Source organism: Seriola aureovittata, chromosome 5 (genome assembly GCF_021018895.1).
Source record: "Seriola aureovittata isolate HTS-2021-v1 ecotype China chromosome 5, ASM2101889v1, whole genome shotgun sequence".
NCBI classification, from domain to species: Eukaryota; Metazoa; Chordata; class Actinopteri; order Carangiformes; family Carangidae; genus Seriola; species Seriola aureovittata.
This window is the reverse complement of record NC_079368.1, coordinates 17032103-17050672: the sequence shown is the minus strand read 5'-3', so window position 1 is coordinate 17050672 and position 18570 is coordinate 17032103. Positions and strand designations below refer to the sequence as shown.

The 18570-nt window shown below is 40.2% G+C and overlaps 1 protein-coding gene across 2 annotated transcripts in view; it reads right to left on the bottom strand.

The window, feature by feature from the left end:
* The window catches only part of frmd3 (FERM domain containing 3), a 58576-nt gene that overhangs the window by 25682 nt on the left and 14324 nt on the right, over positions 1-18570 (bottom strand). Inside the window, exons 2-6 of one of the 2 annotated variants that reach the window (XM_056375571.1) lie at positions 16470-16574; positions 15062-15104; positions 9449-9530; positions 6292-6389; positions 2226-2349 (exon numbers count right to left, since the gene is read on the bottom strand). In XM_056375571.1, the coding sequence (XP_056231546.1) occupies positions 2226-2349; positions 6292-6389; positions 9449-9530; positions 15062-15104; positions 16470-16574 (452 nt within the window). The remainder of the gene's footprint in view (positions 1-2225; positions 2350-6291; positions 6390-9448; positions 9531-15061; positions 15105-16469; positions 16575-18570) is intronic. The other variant, XM_056375572.1, reaches the window with a different exon arrangement.

The window sequence follows — 18570 nt, the reverse complement described above, 5'->3', positions numbered from 1 at the left end:
CCCTTGATTTTTTTTTTTGCCTATTATTCATTAACATTTAGGGAAATTTGCTAATTAGCAGTTCCTGCTCTCAGTGTACCATTGTAAGTCCAACAACTATTAATAACTGACAGCTAATGAATTATTTAACTGAAGAAAACTTAAAAATGGGATGATTGTCAGTCAAGTGCTGAGGCATCTTCTTCTGTTGTTTCTAAGTGGATTTATGGATATTTACTTGTAATGGACATCAGAAATAATGATTCTTCTGAAAGTCAACCTGGATCTGTGTGATCCAGTGTGTGATTCCTGCCTCAATTAGAAGATGAAAAAGATTTTGTCCAAGTGTTTAACCAATTAAAGTCATTACATTTGCCCCAGTTTTTCATCATCTGTTGCCATTTTGCAGAAACAGACTTATTTTCAGAGGCCAATTGTTGATGCTTTACTTGCTCATTAGTCTAAGTGCTGCAAAGTCAAGCCACTGGGCGATGTAGACCGCTACTCATCAAGATGCTAGACATATAAATTAACATTAAAATTGCAGACACATATATCTGTCTATATGCACTTGGAGGAAAATGCAAAACCTATTTAAGAACTTCTTGAATAAAATTCATACACACATTTGTAAATCACCTGAAGTCTCTCTCCACAGCTCAGCACTAATCTACATGCTGTTAATCCTGTCAGTCAGACCCATCGGGCAGACAGAGGGCACTTGGCATCATCTGCCTCTGTGCTCTGGGGAATGAAGGATTTGTCTTTGATGTTCTATAATCGCTGTAAGTGTGATCATAAACCTCACAACATCATTCATGAGCTGCAGCAATGATACAAATACCCACAAGCAACCCAGTGGAGGGGGTTTGTGTATATGTTACTGTATATTACGTGATCTTATGATTTATGATTTTGAATGGGCCATCAATTCTGACATATTTTTATCTTTTTGATTGTCATTATTATATTAATGCAGAAACCTCTATGTGCATTAATCTCCTTTTCCTCATATTGCATTTTTATTCCACAGCCAATTTCCCTCCTCAAACAAGGTTCAGACATGTTAATAATAAGGCCGGACACAGCAGGCAAAAACATATTTTTTTCATGCACTGGTAAAATTTGAGATTTTGGGCTATTTTGCTTCCATAACATGTCTTCTTTCAGACTACTGGGAAGAAAATGTTCAAAATACAAATTTGGGTGTGTATTTCACTACTCGTCTGTTTGCATCTATAGATTTCTCTTAAACTCACCAAACTCACATACAATACTGCATGTTGTCTGCATCAAGGGTATCGCTGGAAAGCTCTCTCTCACCTGCACAATGTTACCAGATTCAAACATGATCATTTCCTTTGTATCAGATATTGTATCTATAAAAAAGTGGTTTCCAATAAAAATATATGCAATCCATATCTTTAAAGGCCAGAAATCTCCACAGTAGCACATACTGTACATACACCAGCCTTTCTCTGTTTTGTTGTCTGAAAGTTTTTAAAGAGGGGTTTGTTGACATCAGCCATAGCCACATTTATATAATATCTTATTCCTAAAAACATGGAGAAAATGTAATTTTCTTGACTGTAGATTTATGGAGTGATACAATTTTGAACCTGTCTTTGTCCAATATTCAGATTTCAGTTCTGGAAATGTATGAAAATTTATAAATATTTAATTAGATAATGTATCATTTGCACATTAAAATTTCAGAAATAATGCAAAATGCAATACAAAAAAATGTTATAATGTAAGTAATCAGCTGGGGAAGTTGCTTGGTGATATCTAGGTAAAGTCTCTACCCTATTCAACTGTAGTTTCTTGTTGGAAAGAAACACCGAAACATGCCAGGGTTTATAGATATTTATTGTGTCAGGACAATTTTCAGGTGACCCAAAAGCAGGGGCTCTGATAAACATGCAGGAGGACACAGAAGGATGCAATTTTTCAGGTCATTTAATATCAGCTATTGTTCACTTTCAACTAAATCTAAAGTGAAATACCCTCTGCTTTGCAATCAACCACAAATCTCTGGGTATCATCCAATTTCGTCTCTAGCCAGAACGACAGAAAGCGTTTCATTGTGTGCAGAGTAGAGAACTGTCTCCGCAGATTGTTTTGAAAGCACAGATCACAGGAGCGAGCATCCACGCTGTCACCGACATCAAACAGTAACGTGATAACAACGATGCTGCTCCAGACAGCAAACAAGCCCACCATACAAACACACACACGTCTTTTACCTGAGCTCGTTCTTGTGTATTTCCATAATCTTCCTCTCCAGTTTGAGGGATTGTTTAGGGAACAGCTTGAAGTCACTGATGTAGTCTGATGGGTGCTCTTCGGGGTCATAATCCCCGAGCTCAGCTGTAAGAAAAGGGAGATATCAGTGTGGAACAGGTTAAACTGTCACAGCCCCTCTGTGACTGCAGGAGTTTTCCCAGTGTTTCCTGTGTCTTTCCCTGCCTGTCTTCCCCTGTGTCTCCTCCCCGTTTTTTCTGTGTGTGTGTGTGTGTGTGTGTGTGTGTGTGTGTGTGTGTTTCTCAGCAGGGGCGTGGCGCAGCACTGGCTACCTGTTTCCCATCAATCATCAAGCTCTCTATAAGAACCTTGGCTCTCCACACACTCATCGCCAGATTATTCCGCTATCCATGTGGTAACGCTCCAGGCCACTAAAGCTGCTCATCTTAAATTGTGATTACTTACTACTCGTTCTTTTGGATTATTCTTCACTGGTGTCTTTCTCTGCTTTCAGATCTCCAGTGCTGCTGCTTGCCCCCTGCTGCTCCCACTCCGACCACTCACCTGCTCCACACCAGCCAACCACCTCCACACTCCTCCTGCATCAACCCGGATTCCTCAACCCCCCAGCATTCCCCCCGGAGCTCTCTCCCACTCTGATTTCCATTAAATAACTTTTGGTTTATACACTACCGGTTGTTCTGTGCTTGAATCTGCTCTGGGGTCCGAACTGCCTTTAGTAAGAACATAACATAAACGTTTTAAAAAATGTGTATACTCCCTAAACTCTCCAACAGAACAAGAACCAAAATGTCATACTATTCCTTTAACATCTGATTTGAAGGTTTAAGAGAGATCATTTTCATTGTATTTTTATTTCCACAGGGGTATATACTCATAAGCATCTGAGCCAGATAACCATAACAGATCATTAATTCCTTACTGAATCAAGTACAAAGTCCAAACAGTCACTAATTTCTCTCTTAAATCCATTCTTAATTAATAGTCATAATAAAGGTTAAATCAGAAACTAAGCTGGAGTTTAATTAAACCGTAATCCTCAACCTATTCTCCGGCTCTATAATCAACACCCCGACAGAGTGGGACCGGGACCTGCCCTTGTTAATCAGAGCAGCCAATGATACGCCACAGACACACTCTGGGTCGAGATAACTCAGCCAGTTACACTGTGCTCTCTGGGGATGTGAGCCAATCACAGAGTGTTAGCGCAGTTCGGCGATTTGTGTATCAGCAAGAAGGGCTCATTTATATGATACAGCTCAGTTAATTCTTTTCTTAATCCATATGAAAGCCAGTGGCTCCGCACTCTGATTCAACATTAAACTGTTACTGCTAATTAACTGAAGAAAAAATCCTTTCTTGTTCCTTTTCCCAGTCCATATACTGTACATCCTGTGGTGTTTTAAAGTGTAGGATTACAAGAGCAGTCTGGTGACTTGAAAGGCAGCCAGTTAATGAGGCAGAGACCAGACAAATGGAGGGATTTGTTTGATTGTCAGAGTTAGTTTGATGCTCTTTGTTCAGACTTAGCATGGTTATAACAGAAGTGTTAGAACAATCTGATTGTTACATAGAAATTAACACTAGTTGTCACTAAATATTTACATCCTGTAACTGGATGATATATCAGTTCATGCTGTTTTTTTATTTAAGGTAAACACAAGAAACTTGTGTTACAGAAAATGGACCAGACTCAGTGAATAGCTCCCTAAGCTTAACATGTCCTATGATAACTATTAATTTAGCTATACAGACTAATGAGCAGTGATAACTAACATGTCGTTGGGGTCATCAGGTGGGAACCTCCTTTCACCAGTGTTTCGTCTAGTTGGTCCCACGACACCTCCAGGAGGCTAGACAGTGATCACTGGCGTCCCAGAGTCACTCCCCTAATGCCAGCCATCACTGCTCCTCACACCACGACTATTTTCTTTATCTTGCCTATGCTACCACAAACAACACCATCATCAACTCTGACAAGACACACTAGCAGATTCAGCAAACAAACTCCCCTAAACAGTTGGAGAAATTGGCGGCCATTTTGAATGAGGGAGGCAGAGTCAAGGAGAGATGCCTTTTTGAGCTAAACTCTCCCCCGCCGGATTAGGCTGTGCTCTACCTCCCCCTACTCCCCCACTCTCCAAGACAATGAGGGAGGTAGAGTCAGGGAGAGGTGCCTTTTTGGGCTAGCTCTCCCCCGCCGGATTAGGCTGTGCTCTACCCCCCCCCCCCCCCCCCACTCTCCATCACCACACCATGCAACTCACCTAAAACAAACAAACTCACCTAAACAGCCAAAGACACACTACAGACCAATTCAAACAATACAAGCAAACAATACAGGCCACCTCACCTGAACTAACCACATGGTTTCAAAAAGGCTCACACAGGCCACACCCCCCACTTAAAAACACTTCCTCTTCCTGGATTTCTTCCTTGCTTCTCCTAAGAGTCTATCTATCCTAAGTGCTCCCCCTGCTGGGCCCCCAGCTACCATTATTTCTTCTCATCCAGAGCCACTGACTGGATCTTACTGCCTCATCTGACATGTCCTTTACTATTTTCCTCACACTCTGTCCACTTGCTCATAACTCCCTTACCAAAGAGACAACAGACCTTGCTACAAATCCTCTACATCCTATTTCCACTGGACAAATCCTAACTTTCCATCCTCGCTGCTCTGCTTCTGCCCCTAACTCATACCTGAGCTTTTTCCTTTCATATGCTTCTTCAACTAAGGCCTTTCATTTTACTCCTAGACCACAAGACTATATCAGGCCTTAGCTTTGTACTGGCTATTTCCTGGGGAACAGGTTGTCTTACCAACTTCTCTCCCTCTTGAACAAACTTGATTGCAACTCTCTTTATTTTAGGCCCTCCTAAATTTGCCTAAGAGTGCCTCAGTAACTCTTCAATTCCTGCAGCTAAGCTTTTTAAAACCTGGTTATGTCGCCACGTATACCGGCCTTGCGACAGACCAACCTTACACCCTGACAGAATGTGCTTTAAAGTTGCAGTACCTGAACACAATGAACATAGTGGGTCTCCATTTACCCAGAGTTTTAGGTTCTGGGGAGTTGGCAATACATCATAAGTTGCCCCTATCAAAAATCTAATGCTACTTTCCTCCATACTCCACAGCTCTTTCCAGCTAAGCCTTTTCTTGTCTACATAACGATTAATAAATAAAGATAAAGATGTAGTGTAAACTGGATGACATTTTAAATAACATTTCACAAAATTAACACAATATACCTAAAATTAAAAAATGCTAAATGCAAAAAAAATTAGACTGCTGGTAGATTTGCATATCAAAACACATCTTTCTCCAAATATGCATGCCCCAACACTGTTATGTTTGGTTGGGCACCACTACAGATGTTTCCTAACAAGTCTACTTACTAACACATAACTTAAGTTTAAACAGTTCAACTCAGTTTAACAGTTAAAATAATTGTCTCTATAAAAAAGGAGTCTACACAAAAGCATAGAGATGGATTTACAAATAGATGGGTAATCCAAACTTGATCTATGACTGAGATGGCATGACTGTCAGAGTTGAGTTTTTTGTGGGTGTTCCTGCAAAAAATGGCAGCTTCACCGCTGAGTAGATTGAAAAAGCCATTTGCAGTCTAAATACTGAAGTAAACATGTTGGCCAAGAGATTTATAGTAAGAAAGTATATATCAGTTACTGAAAACACATGGTGATAAAATGGATTGAAAGTTTGAATTAAAATGACAGTACTGAAAACTGTGATACAAGTGGTTATGAATCTGCCAGGGTCATTCATTTCATGTCATCAACCACTGCAAAACACAATGTTCAAAGTGCGGCAAAATTATGCATATATATATATATATATATATATATATATATATATATATATATATATATTTATATAAAAAAAACTGTCAAGCTGCTGCTTATATCCATGTGTAAATCTTAACAATTAAATTTAAGGATTCAACAGTACCATTCTAAATCACCAGTAGATTCACTGTCAACAACTATATACCAAATTCACTGGTTGTCATCAGGTCTCACCCTGTACGATGCAGGCTCCCAGATATGCAGCTTCAGCAAAAGGACAGAGGAGACGACCGTGGTAGATATCTCTCTTCAGCTGGAGGTACAGGAGATACCTGGACACAGACACAGACACACACACACACACACACACACACACACACACACACACACACACACACACACACACACACACACACACACACACCGTTAAGAAGAAAAACTGACAATACTACTTAACCAAAATGTTTTTTACGTTTCTTTCTCAAATTGAGAATTTAATTGGTTTACACTAAGGCTGCTAAGTTATGTAGAAATATGTATGTTTTGTAAAATTATCTGTTATTATGTGACATAACTTACAGTAATATTATAAATTATTCCATTATAAATAAGGAGTGCTGTTGTCTCATCATCATGATCTTCTCATCATCTTCATATTAAATATTCCACATATGGGTATAAAGGATAAAATTCATAAAGCCATTACAACCACAGTCCTTGATAACATAATGATCTGCCTGTGTTGCTACAAAAACAAGAGTATTGCCATGGAAACAACTACCTTGTAGCAGAGACTGGTACTGTAGTTACTATGGAAACAACGTCAATGGAGGCTAGTTTAGGCATGCTGCTGACATACTGACTTGTCTCGTGTTACCAAGGAAACGAGAAACGACAGTGGTGCTGAAACTGTTGCCATGGATACAGATGAGTTTCCAGAGGAGACGACATCTCTGAGTCAACTCACTCATTAAACTTGTTTTTGAACTCGAGTGAAAGAAGCAGCAGGAGGAAAGCATGAAAGATTGAATCGAGCGAAAAGCTGCAGCTAAATAGTTTTATTTATAGAGTCAGTCTGCAGCCGCCTGACCTTCTCAGTTGTGTTTAATTTTGTCCTTCTTTATTTTCTTCTTTGTCGCATGCTGAGCTTCCCCCTCTCTCCTCCCTCTCATCTTATGTTGTCTTCCCTGAACTCTTGTCTCAATCTTACAGTATCTTTTACATGCTTCTTGTTTTATGCAACAGTCTGCCCTTCATATAACTCCTCTGTGTCGCTGTGTTGTTTTTAATCAATGAGTATATACAGAGTCATCTGCAATATTGACTACAAAAGGCTGAGTCTAAAATGTATTTCATATCCCCACCCCTTACTTTGAAAAAAAAAAAAAACGTCTCCCATTCGGTGGTTTATTATTCATATCAATATTTATTGCACTACTTAATTTTTATATAGGTCAGCGGTGCTTTGACTGCACACTGTGGGATCATAGAGGAGATTACATTCATGCAGAACACTTTTAAAGCTGAACTGAGGTAAATTCCACCGAAAGAGAGACTCCACTAAGTTTTTGGAAACTACGATCTGGTTAGGAAAGATGGTTGTTGTTATTAATGAAAACAAAAACGTAGTTTTCAAGTGTGTGATGAGCCTTGAACTACTATCTCCTGCATGAAAGACTACACTAATCTGTGAGGTGAAAACTGTGAGGTGCTGAATCACCTAAAAATTTATGTGATTCCTATGCATCTTGTTTTTGTTTTGTTTTTTGTTGTTGTTGTTTTTTTTTATCTCTTTTGATATGGGGGGGGGGGGGGGGCTTGAGGAGGAAAATAGCCTTCAAAGGCTTCAAATAACATCCTAAAGAACTGGACACATACATCACACACAAATTAGCATAAAGTTTTTGGATTTTGATGATGAAAAGAAATGAAAATTGCTCCCAAAAAGGTTGATATTGAGGACTCTGATTTCATCACTTCACAACTTTCCAAACTAACTTTAACTTCCATGTCCACTCCTATCTCATCAGTAGATTGCCAGTGTAATGGTGTCCTTTGAAGACTCTGAGATTAACTCTAATGAACAGAAATGGACTCAAGGACAACATAAAAATGCAGTCCTCACAAACTGTTGAAATAGGCAGGAGAATGAAAAGTGCACAAATACATAACAGAAACGGAAAGAAAACTCAAGAAAGCAGGAAGCTGGCAAACGGGGGGAAAGGAGAATAAAGTTTTAATAACCTTGATGATGTACAAAAACACCTTGAAGTAATAAAAGTTGAGGAGAACAGGGAGATATGCCAATGTGAGCTGAGAGATGTGGAGAGACACCTGAGGGAGGAGAGGGAGCTGTGGTGATGGGGGAGGAAGAAAGAGGACAGAGAGAGACCAACAGAAGGGAAGGAGGGGATACCTTAGGGATGAAATTATGGAGAGACAGAGTGGAGTGAGCTTTAATGGATGAAGAGAGAGAGGAAGCAAGAAGGGAAGAGAGAGATGGGGATCGATAGAGAGAAGCAGAGATGTTGAGACATGGCAGTTCAGATGGGACGGAGAGCATGAAAACATAGTCCCTGCTGAGTGAGCTTCCCTAATTATCACTATGCCTGAGAGAAGGTGTGGGTGTGGGTGTGTGTGTGTGTGTGTGTGTGGGTGTGTGTGTGTGTGTGTGTGTTTGTGTGTGTGAAGGTGTGTGTGTGTGGGTGTGTGTGTGTCTGAGAGAGCAAAGTTATTATAAACTTTGTATAAACTGCCAGTTAGTCCACAAATTGGACTACAGCAAAGTTATTACAACAGAAATATATTTCATTATTACATACCAAACAAAAGTTATTTTAATGAAGTGAATATGTATTTGCAACACAATATATCACAAAGTCTCCTATTGTTGAGAAAGGGTGTGGAGAGGATAGCTAGCAGCCATGTTACAGTAAGCTGAAACACTGTAATTCATGCACTGGATAAATAAATTGTTGGATGTTGCCAAAGTTGCCAAAAGTTGCTGTGCAATCAATTGCACAAACAAATTAAAATATATTGTATTTCTTAATCTATTTAGAAAGAATCTGTTTGTCTGATGAAGGCTAAAGGCCAAAAGGAAGAGAATATGGTGAAAATGAACAGTAAGACAATCAGGATTAGAGTAGGCATTATGTGTCAGAGGCCTTTTATTTCTTTACTGTTATGACAAAAAAAACATACTGTAGTTCTCAGATAATGTTAGCAAACCAACCAAAGGTCCTGGAGACTATTAACCACTCTCTGGGATTACTTTTGAACCATTCCATAATGAGACTGACTACTTTAGTCAAGATATATACATGTAATACAGCTGCTCTTGGTTATTTGCATCAATCATAAAGAACCCATTGTCTGTGTTGGTTTATACCTGGTAAGCTCCTCCTTGATTTTCATTGGCTCGTGGGGATAAAACTTCACCCGGAAGCACATGGTGTACGGCTGCTGAGCTGCTGAAGACAAGAGACACGAGCGTGAGAAGAAAAGGTGAAGAGACAGCAGAAATCAGGAGACAGTGAGGAAAGTTTAAAGAGAGAGTTGGAGACAGAGAGTCATTTGTAGAAGAACTGAAAAATGAGGGAAAGTTGAGATAAAATGAGGGCAGAGAGGGAGGGAGAGAGGAGAAGGGAAAAGAGGAGGAGAGAGAAAGGGAGCAGCGCAATGAGGATTATGTAAAACTGAAGAGAAAAAGAAGTTGGAGACAAAAAAAGAAATCACAGTATGCTTCTAATACTGATTAGTCATTTGATAATTACAGTAATTACTCATCACACACTCGCACGCACGCACACACATATACACACACACAGACACACGCACACAAAGGGCCTCAATTGAACTGGGGTCTGTCGTTTCCTTTGATCTTAGGCCTGAAGTATTTCATTGCTGACGGTGTGTGTGTGTGTGTGTGTGTGTGTGTGTGTGTGTGCGCGTGTGTGTGTGCGTGTGTGTGCGCGTGTGTGTGCGCGCGTGTGTGTGTGTGTGTGCGCGCGCACGCGCATCGATATGCTGCAGGAGAGGATTTGAGCTTACAATATTAAAATATGCACAGTAACACACATACACCTACTAACCAGAAAAAACACACAAGCCTGTACACACACATATACATCCGCACCCGCAAATGCACACACACACACACACACACACACACACACACACACACACACACACACACACACACACACACACACACACACACACACACACACACAGTCAATAATAGGCTGTGGGGATCAGATCAAACGACAACAATAGTGTAAACTTCTCCTGGGGTCTCACATATCTCACAAAATACAATTTATGAAGCTTAAAGTTAAACTGACTTTATGAGACTTTTCTGAGAGTCTGCTCTTTGTTGTTCAAACACCTGATACAACCTTAATTCTTGTTTGTCAAAACATGACTGTTACTAGAGACTCCTTTAATACCAACACTGTTTTTTTTTTTGTCACACTAACCAAGACTTTTTTCTGCCTAAGCCAATTTTGTACCCATCATTTGTGACAGTTCACCGTAAGAAGGCACTGATAAATCTTGTCATATCAGCATCAGAAAATCAGAAAATACTTTACTTTTTTCATTATAGGCTCCTCCCACTGCTCTGACACCTGACTGAGGTGTTCAAGACCAACTTCTCCTTCAGCTTGAATTATTATTTCGAAAAATACACTGCCTGGCCAAAAAAAAAGTCGCCACCAAAAAAAAAAGTTCACACACTCTAATATTTCGTTGGACCGCCTTTAGCTTTGATTACAGCACGCATTCGCTGTGGCATTGTTTCGATAAGCTTCTGCAATGTCACAAGATTTATTTCCATCCAGTGTTGCATTAATTTTTCACCAAGATCTTGCATTGATGATGGTAGAGTCTGACCGCTGCGCAAAGCCTTCTCCAGCACATCCCAAAGATTCTCAATGGGTTTAAAGTCTGGACTCTGTGGTGGCCAATCCATGTGTGAAAATGATGTCTCATGTTCCCTGAACCACTCTTTCACAATTTGAGCCCGATGAATCCTGGCATTGTCATCTTGGAATATGCCCGTGCCATCAGGGAAGAAAAAATCCATTGATGGAATAACCTGGTCATTCAGTATATTCAGGTAGTCAGCTGACCTCATTCTTTGAGCACATACTGTTGCTGAACCTAGACCTGACCAACTGCAGCAACCCCAGATCATAGCACTGCCCCCACAGGCTTGTACAGTAGGCACTAGGCATGATGGGTGCATCACTTCACCTGCCTCTCTTCTTACCCTGATGCGCCCATCACTCTGGAACAGGGTAAATCTGGACTCATCTGACCACATGACCTTCTTCCATTGCTCCAGAGTCCAATCTTTATGCTCCCTAGCAAATTGAAGCCTTTTTTTCCGGTTAGCCTCACTGATTAATGGTTTTCTTAAGGCTGCACAGCTGTTCAGTCCCAATCCCTTGAGTTCCCTTCGCATTGTGCGTGTGGAAATGCTCTTACTGTCACTATTAAACATAGCCCTGAGTTCTACTGTTGTTTTTCTTCGATTTGATTTCACCAAACGTTTAAGTGATCGCCGATCACGATCATTCAGGATTTTTTTCCGGCCACATTTATTCCTCGTAGATGATGGGTCCCCACTATCCTTCCAGTTTTTAATAATGCGTTGGACAGTTCTTAATCCAATTTTAGTGGTTTCTGCAATCTCCTTAGATGTTTTCTCTGCTTGATGCATGCCAATGATTTGACCTTCTCAAACAGAGTAACATCTTTTCCACGACCACGGGATGTGTCTTTCGACATGGTTGTTTAAGCAATGAGAGGCAACTCATTGCACCAGTTGGGGATAAATAACTTGTTGCCAGCTGAAAGATAATCGCCCATGCAGTAATTATCCAATAGGAGGCTCGTACCTATTTGCTTAGTTAAATCCAGGTGGCGACTTTTTTTTTGGCCAGGCAGTGTACTTTATAATACAATCGTGAATCAGGTACCAATAAAATACTTAATGGTTCCTACATGTACTTATATGTAGTCAAAGAAAACACGACCATAGGGAAAAAGGGAGTAACAATAACAAGTAATAACTGGGGATTTTAGAGGAAAGAATAAATAAATGAAATATAACAGTATTTTTGTAAATGCAGGATACCTAATGTATTTCACAGTTTTCATGTCCTCCCAAAACTGTGGGAGCAAAAAAAGGTAATAGAAGGGTCTTTGGGAAAACATCTCAGATGGAGGGGTAATTATGAATTATCACAGGGGTCACTCACCAGTGCTGGGTACAGCAAAGAAAAGGGGAACAAATGTTGGAATAATGTGAGACTCATTTGTATTCACGCCGCTCATAGCAAACACGCTTACATGTGAGTTGTTTTGATTGTAAACACAGGAATCTTATTTGGAGATGCTACAATAAGATGCAGATTTATGTGATATTGTAAAGTGGGTATCAAGGATGAACTTAGCTAAAGAGACAGTGGAGGGAAAAAAAGCACAAGGCATAAGAGGAGGAAGAGGCCTGAGCATCATCTTGCTTTGGACCAGAAATCTTTACAACGTGCCCTCACCAGTCTTTAATAGCGGGAAACCTCTGCTGTATTATCTAGCTATGGAAAACAGCACACATCTACATAATACATGTTGAGCAATATAAAAGACGCAATCCTCCCACCTGCTCCCAAAGAACATGAGCTGCTTATTTGCTCAGGCTTAAGGGACCAAGATGCTTTTTTTGAAAACATTTCAGAGAAAGTGAATTGGCAAAAGTGTACACACACACACACACACACACACACACACACACACACACACACACACACACACACACACACACATACACACACACATGCACGCACGCACACACATACACACATGGGCAAATGTGACGTGTGTACACGTAAGCTGGCAAGCACAAAGACAAAATAAAACACCAGCCACACATCCTAATTTGAGAGAAATCCAGCCACAGGGAGAACTGATGTGTCAGTACGACTCAGATCTATTCAACACTCCTCCTCCATTCCCTCTTTCTCATCTCGTTTTCTTTCTTTCACTCTCTGTCAGCTTCTCTCTTCTCAAACTGTCTCTCCGGTCTCCGCTTTATTCCCGCTTTTCTTCCATGATCTGACTTTTTTCTTTAGCTACGTTATCTGTCACTGTCTGTTCTCTGTCCCCTCTGAATTAGCCCCCCACACAAGCCCCCTTTATCACTATTTTCCTCGCATTTTCTCTTCCTCCATCTCTATTTTCACTGATCTCTTCAGCCTCCGCCCTCCTGTCCTCTCACACATGTTCTGATGAAGCAGAATTCACCGCTAATAGCTCCTTTATTAATTTATAACAGGACAGAAAGAACAGGACAGTCATTAAAAGGGTGGGTGAACTTCAGACAGAGACATGAAGAGAGAGAGAGAGAGCAAGAGAGAGAGAGAGAGAAGGAGGAGAGAAGAGTGAGACAGAGAGGAAGATAATTACAAAGACAGAAATATAACAGGGTAGGAAGGATGACAAGAAGAATGCCCCAAAATATTAAAATGTCTTACTAATAAATTTTACTTTTACTTTTAGGCCTGTCTTATATTTCGTGAGTTTATTTTTGCTGATCACACTCTGTAATTTTGCAGCATCAGCAACGATTTTTTTAGAAATCCGTCTGTTAGAATGAAAGACCAAATAGAAAAACAAGAGGGAGAAGAGGTGGAAACCAGGGTGCACTGGATTCTTCATAAAATGTTTGCTTTATGATTTTCTCTCCCCCTCTCATGAAGCAAAGGCAGAATAATCCTCCCTCGTCCCTTCAGTCACTCCTTTCCAGGAAGAGAATAATATATAATATATATATAATATTATTTGCTTCCAGAATAAAGTGACCTCGCGTTGTCATTTTAGAAACTGCATTGGTCAGTCAATGCATGTGCTGAAATGTTTCATTACTTGTGTCACAGTCTAACGGTTGTCATTTTATTATTGACTGGCTGCAGAATGTAAAGAAGACGGGTGCAATAAGTGCTAAGGTGCTCTTTTAAAGGCAAAGGGTGGTCACACCAAATACTGATTTGATGTAGTTTTTTTTCTCTTTGACTTTGACTTTAACTGATAAATAAAAAACTATTCATGGCAACACAAATGAACCAACACATGTGAGTCTGATGCAAGAGGACTCAAGGCCCCAGCTAAAATAGAGAAACACCACTGGAGAGGAGACATAAAATCTGTATCCTTTCATTTATGATGGCCAGGAAAACTTCAGTACGTTGCTGTGTGTAGCTGTATAGGCTCACGACTCAGTGTTAACTTCCCTCCGGTGCTACTTGTTCCATGAAACTTGTTTCAAGTTAACCTGCACATAAAGTTGACAACTGAGTTCTTTATCTTAAGGTTGTGCTTCCCTACCACATCTGCATATTGTACTTGGTGTGTTAGTTTGTTTCATTTTTTTGGACACTTGTCTCTCTAGCTGTTTGTTGTGTTTCTGAGAAACCCTGTTTTTGTCACTCTGTCTGTCTTTATTGTGTCTCTGTTTATTTCCCATTTCCCTGTGGTGTTTCTGAGAAAAAGTTCCTGTCTGACATTGTCTGCCTCTGTCACTACTCATGGCAAATGGTAATGTGAGCAGTGTGTCCTGGGGAAATAGTGGATGATAAGACCCTAGAAAAAGGTATATGGATACATTTCCTAAAGGCCATTTGTCTGTTACAAATTTTTTTTTTAATTCTTTGTATATCCAGCGGCAATAACACTGTTGCGTGTGTGCTGCCATGACCCTGTTAGAGCCCCTGTGGGGTTGTCTGTTTGTTGTACAGCTTGACCCACTCATACTGAATATGGCCCTCAGGAGACAAATCCAGGCCTGCATGCAAGGCATAAACAAACACACACACAGATATAAACACGATACTGTGAACACAAACACACATGCACATGCATTTCACGCTGCTCATTCTTGTATAGATGAACACTGATGCAAAAACACAGACAAACAAAATGGAGCGGAAGGGACACTTACACTTCATCTGCCTCACCACGGGCTTATTGGGCTCCAGCCAGTGCTGAGAGAAAGAGAGCAAGAGAGATAGCAGGGAGGAAGTAAAAAGACATGCATTACCCGTAAGGGTGTTGATTTGTAAGAGCAGATCAGTTAAAAACAATATGTTGGAATTCAATTGAGCTCCAGTGAGTTCACACATCAAAAATCTCGTCATGTTCTTCATGAATAACTGAATGACACATCAAAACTCAGCACTGTGAGGCAAACAAATCACATCAGAAAATTCCATGTATTTAAATGCATCATTGCATTCATTTCTTTTTATGTACATTTTCTCATTATACATGCAGCATATAAAGATCCGACTATACTGATGCTACTGGGTGATTTTTAGATTTGTGCTTAAAGTCCACGCCGTATACAAACTTGCTTTTTCTTTACTGCACTCTTTTGTATTTGTGGCTTTTAGTTTTGTGTTGTAACACCTCTTGCTGTTGTGTTATTCTGTTGCTTTTCAAATAGAGCTACAGTAGAGGCCAGCCGAGCTTCTGTTGAGACAAAGCGTCTGGTCCCTTCTGTGTGTGGGCTGTTTGAAATATGGAAACTGATCTTGATGTTATTCGTCACTTGAACCTGTAATGTAATGTACTGACTGCCTCCTGACTAATATCCAACATTCACATTTTGGCAATGCTGACTCAGCAGAGCTGTTTCCTGTTAGTAGGTGTGACTATCAGTTTCTTTATTTTTGCTCTCCTACTGTGATTATGTGCAGCCATGTAGAACTGTTTGCTGGGGTCAAATTCGTGTGAACTGTAAAACATCATTTATACGCTGACAGGTAGATTTTGCCATGAGAGGTAAAACAACGTAGGGGAATGATACAAAATACACAGAGAGGAAAGCTGCTTGCACATGTCTGCAAAAGCTTCTACTCATTTTGATATTTCACTTTCACTGAAATATCTAATGAACACCCAGTCCAACCAAACATGGAAAATACATAAAATCATCAGACTGGAGTTTTCGAGCTCCAGTGCTGAAAGAATTAGTCGATTGATTGATTAGTCAATCGAAACAAAATCATTTGTCAGCAGTTTGGTTAATTGTTTAATTAACTGTGTAATTAACAAAAATAATTGCTCATTCAAGCTTCTTCACTGAGAGGATTTGTTTTTTTTATCTCTCTGTTTTATCTTTATATCATATTAAATTCAGTATCTGTGGGTTTTGGACTGTTGGACTGACAAAAGAAGCAGTTTGAGCTCTGTGAAATTGTGACGGGCTTTTTTCACTTTTTGTCCCACATTGTATACACCAAATGATTATTGAAATAATTTTTAAAAAACGTATAATTGACAGATCAATCCCGACGAATATATTAGATCCCCGCTGCTTTTGGTTGTTGTCTGTGTGTAACAGTTACCCTCTGTTTCTCTGGGTCCACATATCGAATACCAAAGTAGTCTTTCTCGAGTAGGTTGTAGTGGTTACACACATGGTCCAACAGGAACTGGCCTTTGGTGTCTCTCTGTAAAGAAATAAAACATCAGTCCAGGAAGTTATTTTGTGATCAGTCAGGTACCTCATCTCAGCAATCTTTCCAACCATGGCGATAAAACCCATAAAACTCCCAGCTGCATCTGATACCCACTGCATCTCTGTGCCATAATCACAGAGGACAACCCCCACTTGGGTAATATTTCTGTGATGCACACATGGTTTTATCAGGGTAAGACATGTTAATGGAAAAAAATACAGCAGCAACATTTAGGTCTCTTGGTGATGATATTTCTGCTGTGGTCATATTCCACACTCAGCCTCCTTACACACCAGTAAATACAGTCCATATGCAGTTCATAAACCCAGAGCAGACACTGAGAGATCAATGATCACTTTACATTCATTACCTGTTCCTCAGTCAATATCCACTCATCACATACTGATGGGAACAAGGATTCTCACACACCGAGCTTAGCACAAGCATGTGCGTAAGCTGTGACTTGACATGCTTATATGTAAAAATAAACGCATATGGCTGGATGTTGTGTAGTTAATTTAATGATACACACACACGTGTACATATCACACCACATACATATATATACCCACATTTCAACCTATTGAACTTAAGCTGTCAATATGCATCAGATTGCCATTTTCATTACCATTACCATTCACAGAAACCCCCTCACGTCTTGATTGTGTGTGTGTGTGTGTGTGTGTGACTGCTCTATAACCTGCTGATGGAGGTGGATTCTGTGCTCAGTTAAGCAGGACTGATTGATTCAGTAGGAAATCGTCCATTTGCCCTTGTTGTGATTTACTCACCACAGGGGACACATGCAAATGTACACACACACACACACACAGACACACACACACACACACACACACACACACACACACACACACACACACACACACACACCTCTTTGGTCACATCTTTTCAGTAAAACAATGTGTAAAGCTGCCAATCAGCATTAATGTTAGTAGGCTATGCCATAAAATCAACACAGTCTCCATGGAAACTGATTACCTCTTGTATATTTAACTGAATTAACAATGTCTTATCATGACTGGTTTGTCCTTAGCACAATATAAACTGCAGGTGGCCCCTGTCCTGGTTTTATTTTTATTTTTTTGATAGTGAAGTATCACACTTCTTTTGTACTCAAGGTGCTTCATGTTTTCTGCTAACAGCTTCTCACTTCTCTCTAGAGTTGAAAATGGGTGAGAATGAGGTTGAGATCCCAACATCCCTGCTGATTTCTCTTTTGTTGAAGCGATGCCACATCAGCAATGGCTGCTATGTTTCGGTCTTATTCGGCAAGCAAGCTAAGGACATTACCTTAAGTCATTAGCTTTGTTCGTTAATTCTGTGTGCGGAAATTTACAGCTGATACAGACCAGGGTAAGTGTAGTGGAATGGTCGCAGCAGAAGGACACATCCAGCACTCCTGCCTCGATAGGCAGTTTGTCACATCTGAGGCTGTGACCCTTAGGTGGCCTCTTTGTTCAGGCTTAAGCTTATCTGCGAGAAAATTCGGCTTTTAGAGTAGGTAAGTAAGTAAGAGCGCTTTGGTCAGTGAAAGCAACACTCATACCCAGCTTGAGTTCAGAAAAGAAATATCTTAAGTGTAGCTTTGGAGAAAGATGAGGAAGATCCTTTCTCTCACATTCTGCCTTCAGTATTTCTACTTTCTTTTCTGTCTGATTTCCTCCATTACCTCTGCTTTCCTACACGTTCATTCACAAATTCCTACATCACCACATCTGTCTGATAGCATTCCTTGAATCAACTTATCTTTGGATGCCTCTCATTGAAATCCTGTAACCCACAGCTTCACCATCTCCAGGATGTTTGGGGAGATTTTTCTGAGAGTTTCCATCTTCCACCTGCTGGTTTTTCTCCACCTCCAACAGCATTTATGTTTAATGAAGATGTAATTGATACCAATCTCAATAAATACTGTTATTTACTTTTAATCAATTTCTCCTGATTGAGGTGAGATCTGAGGTTGCTC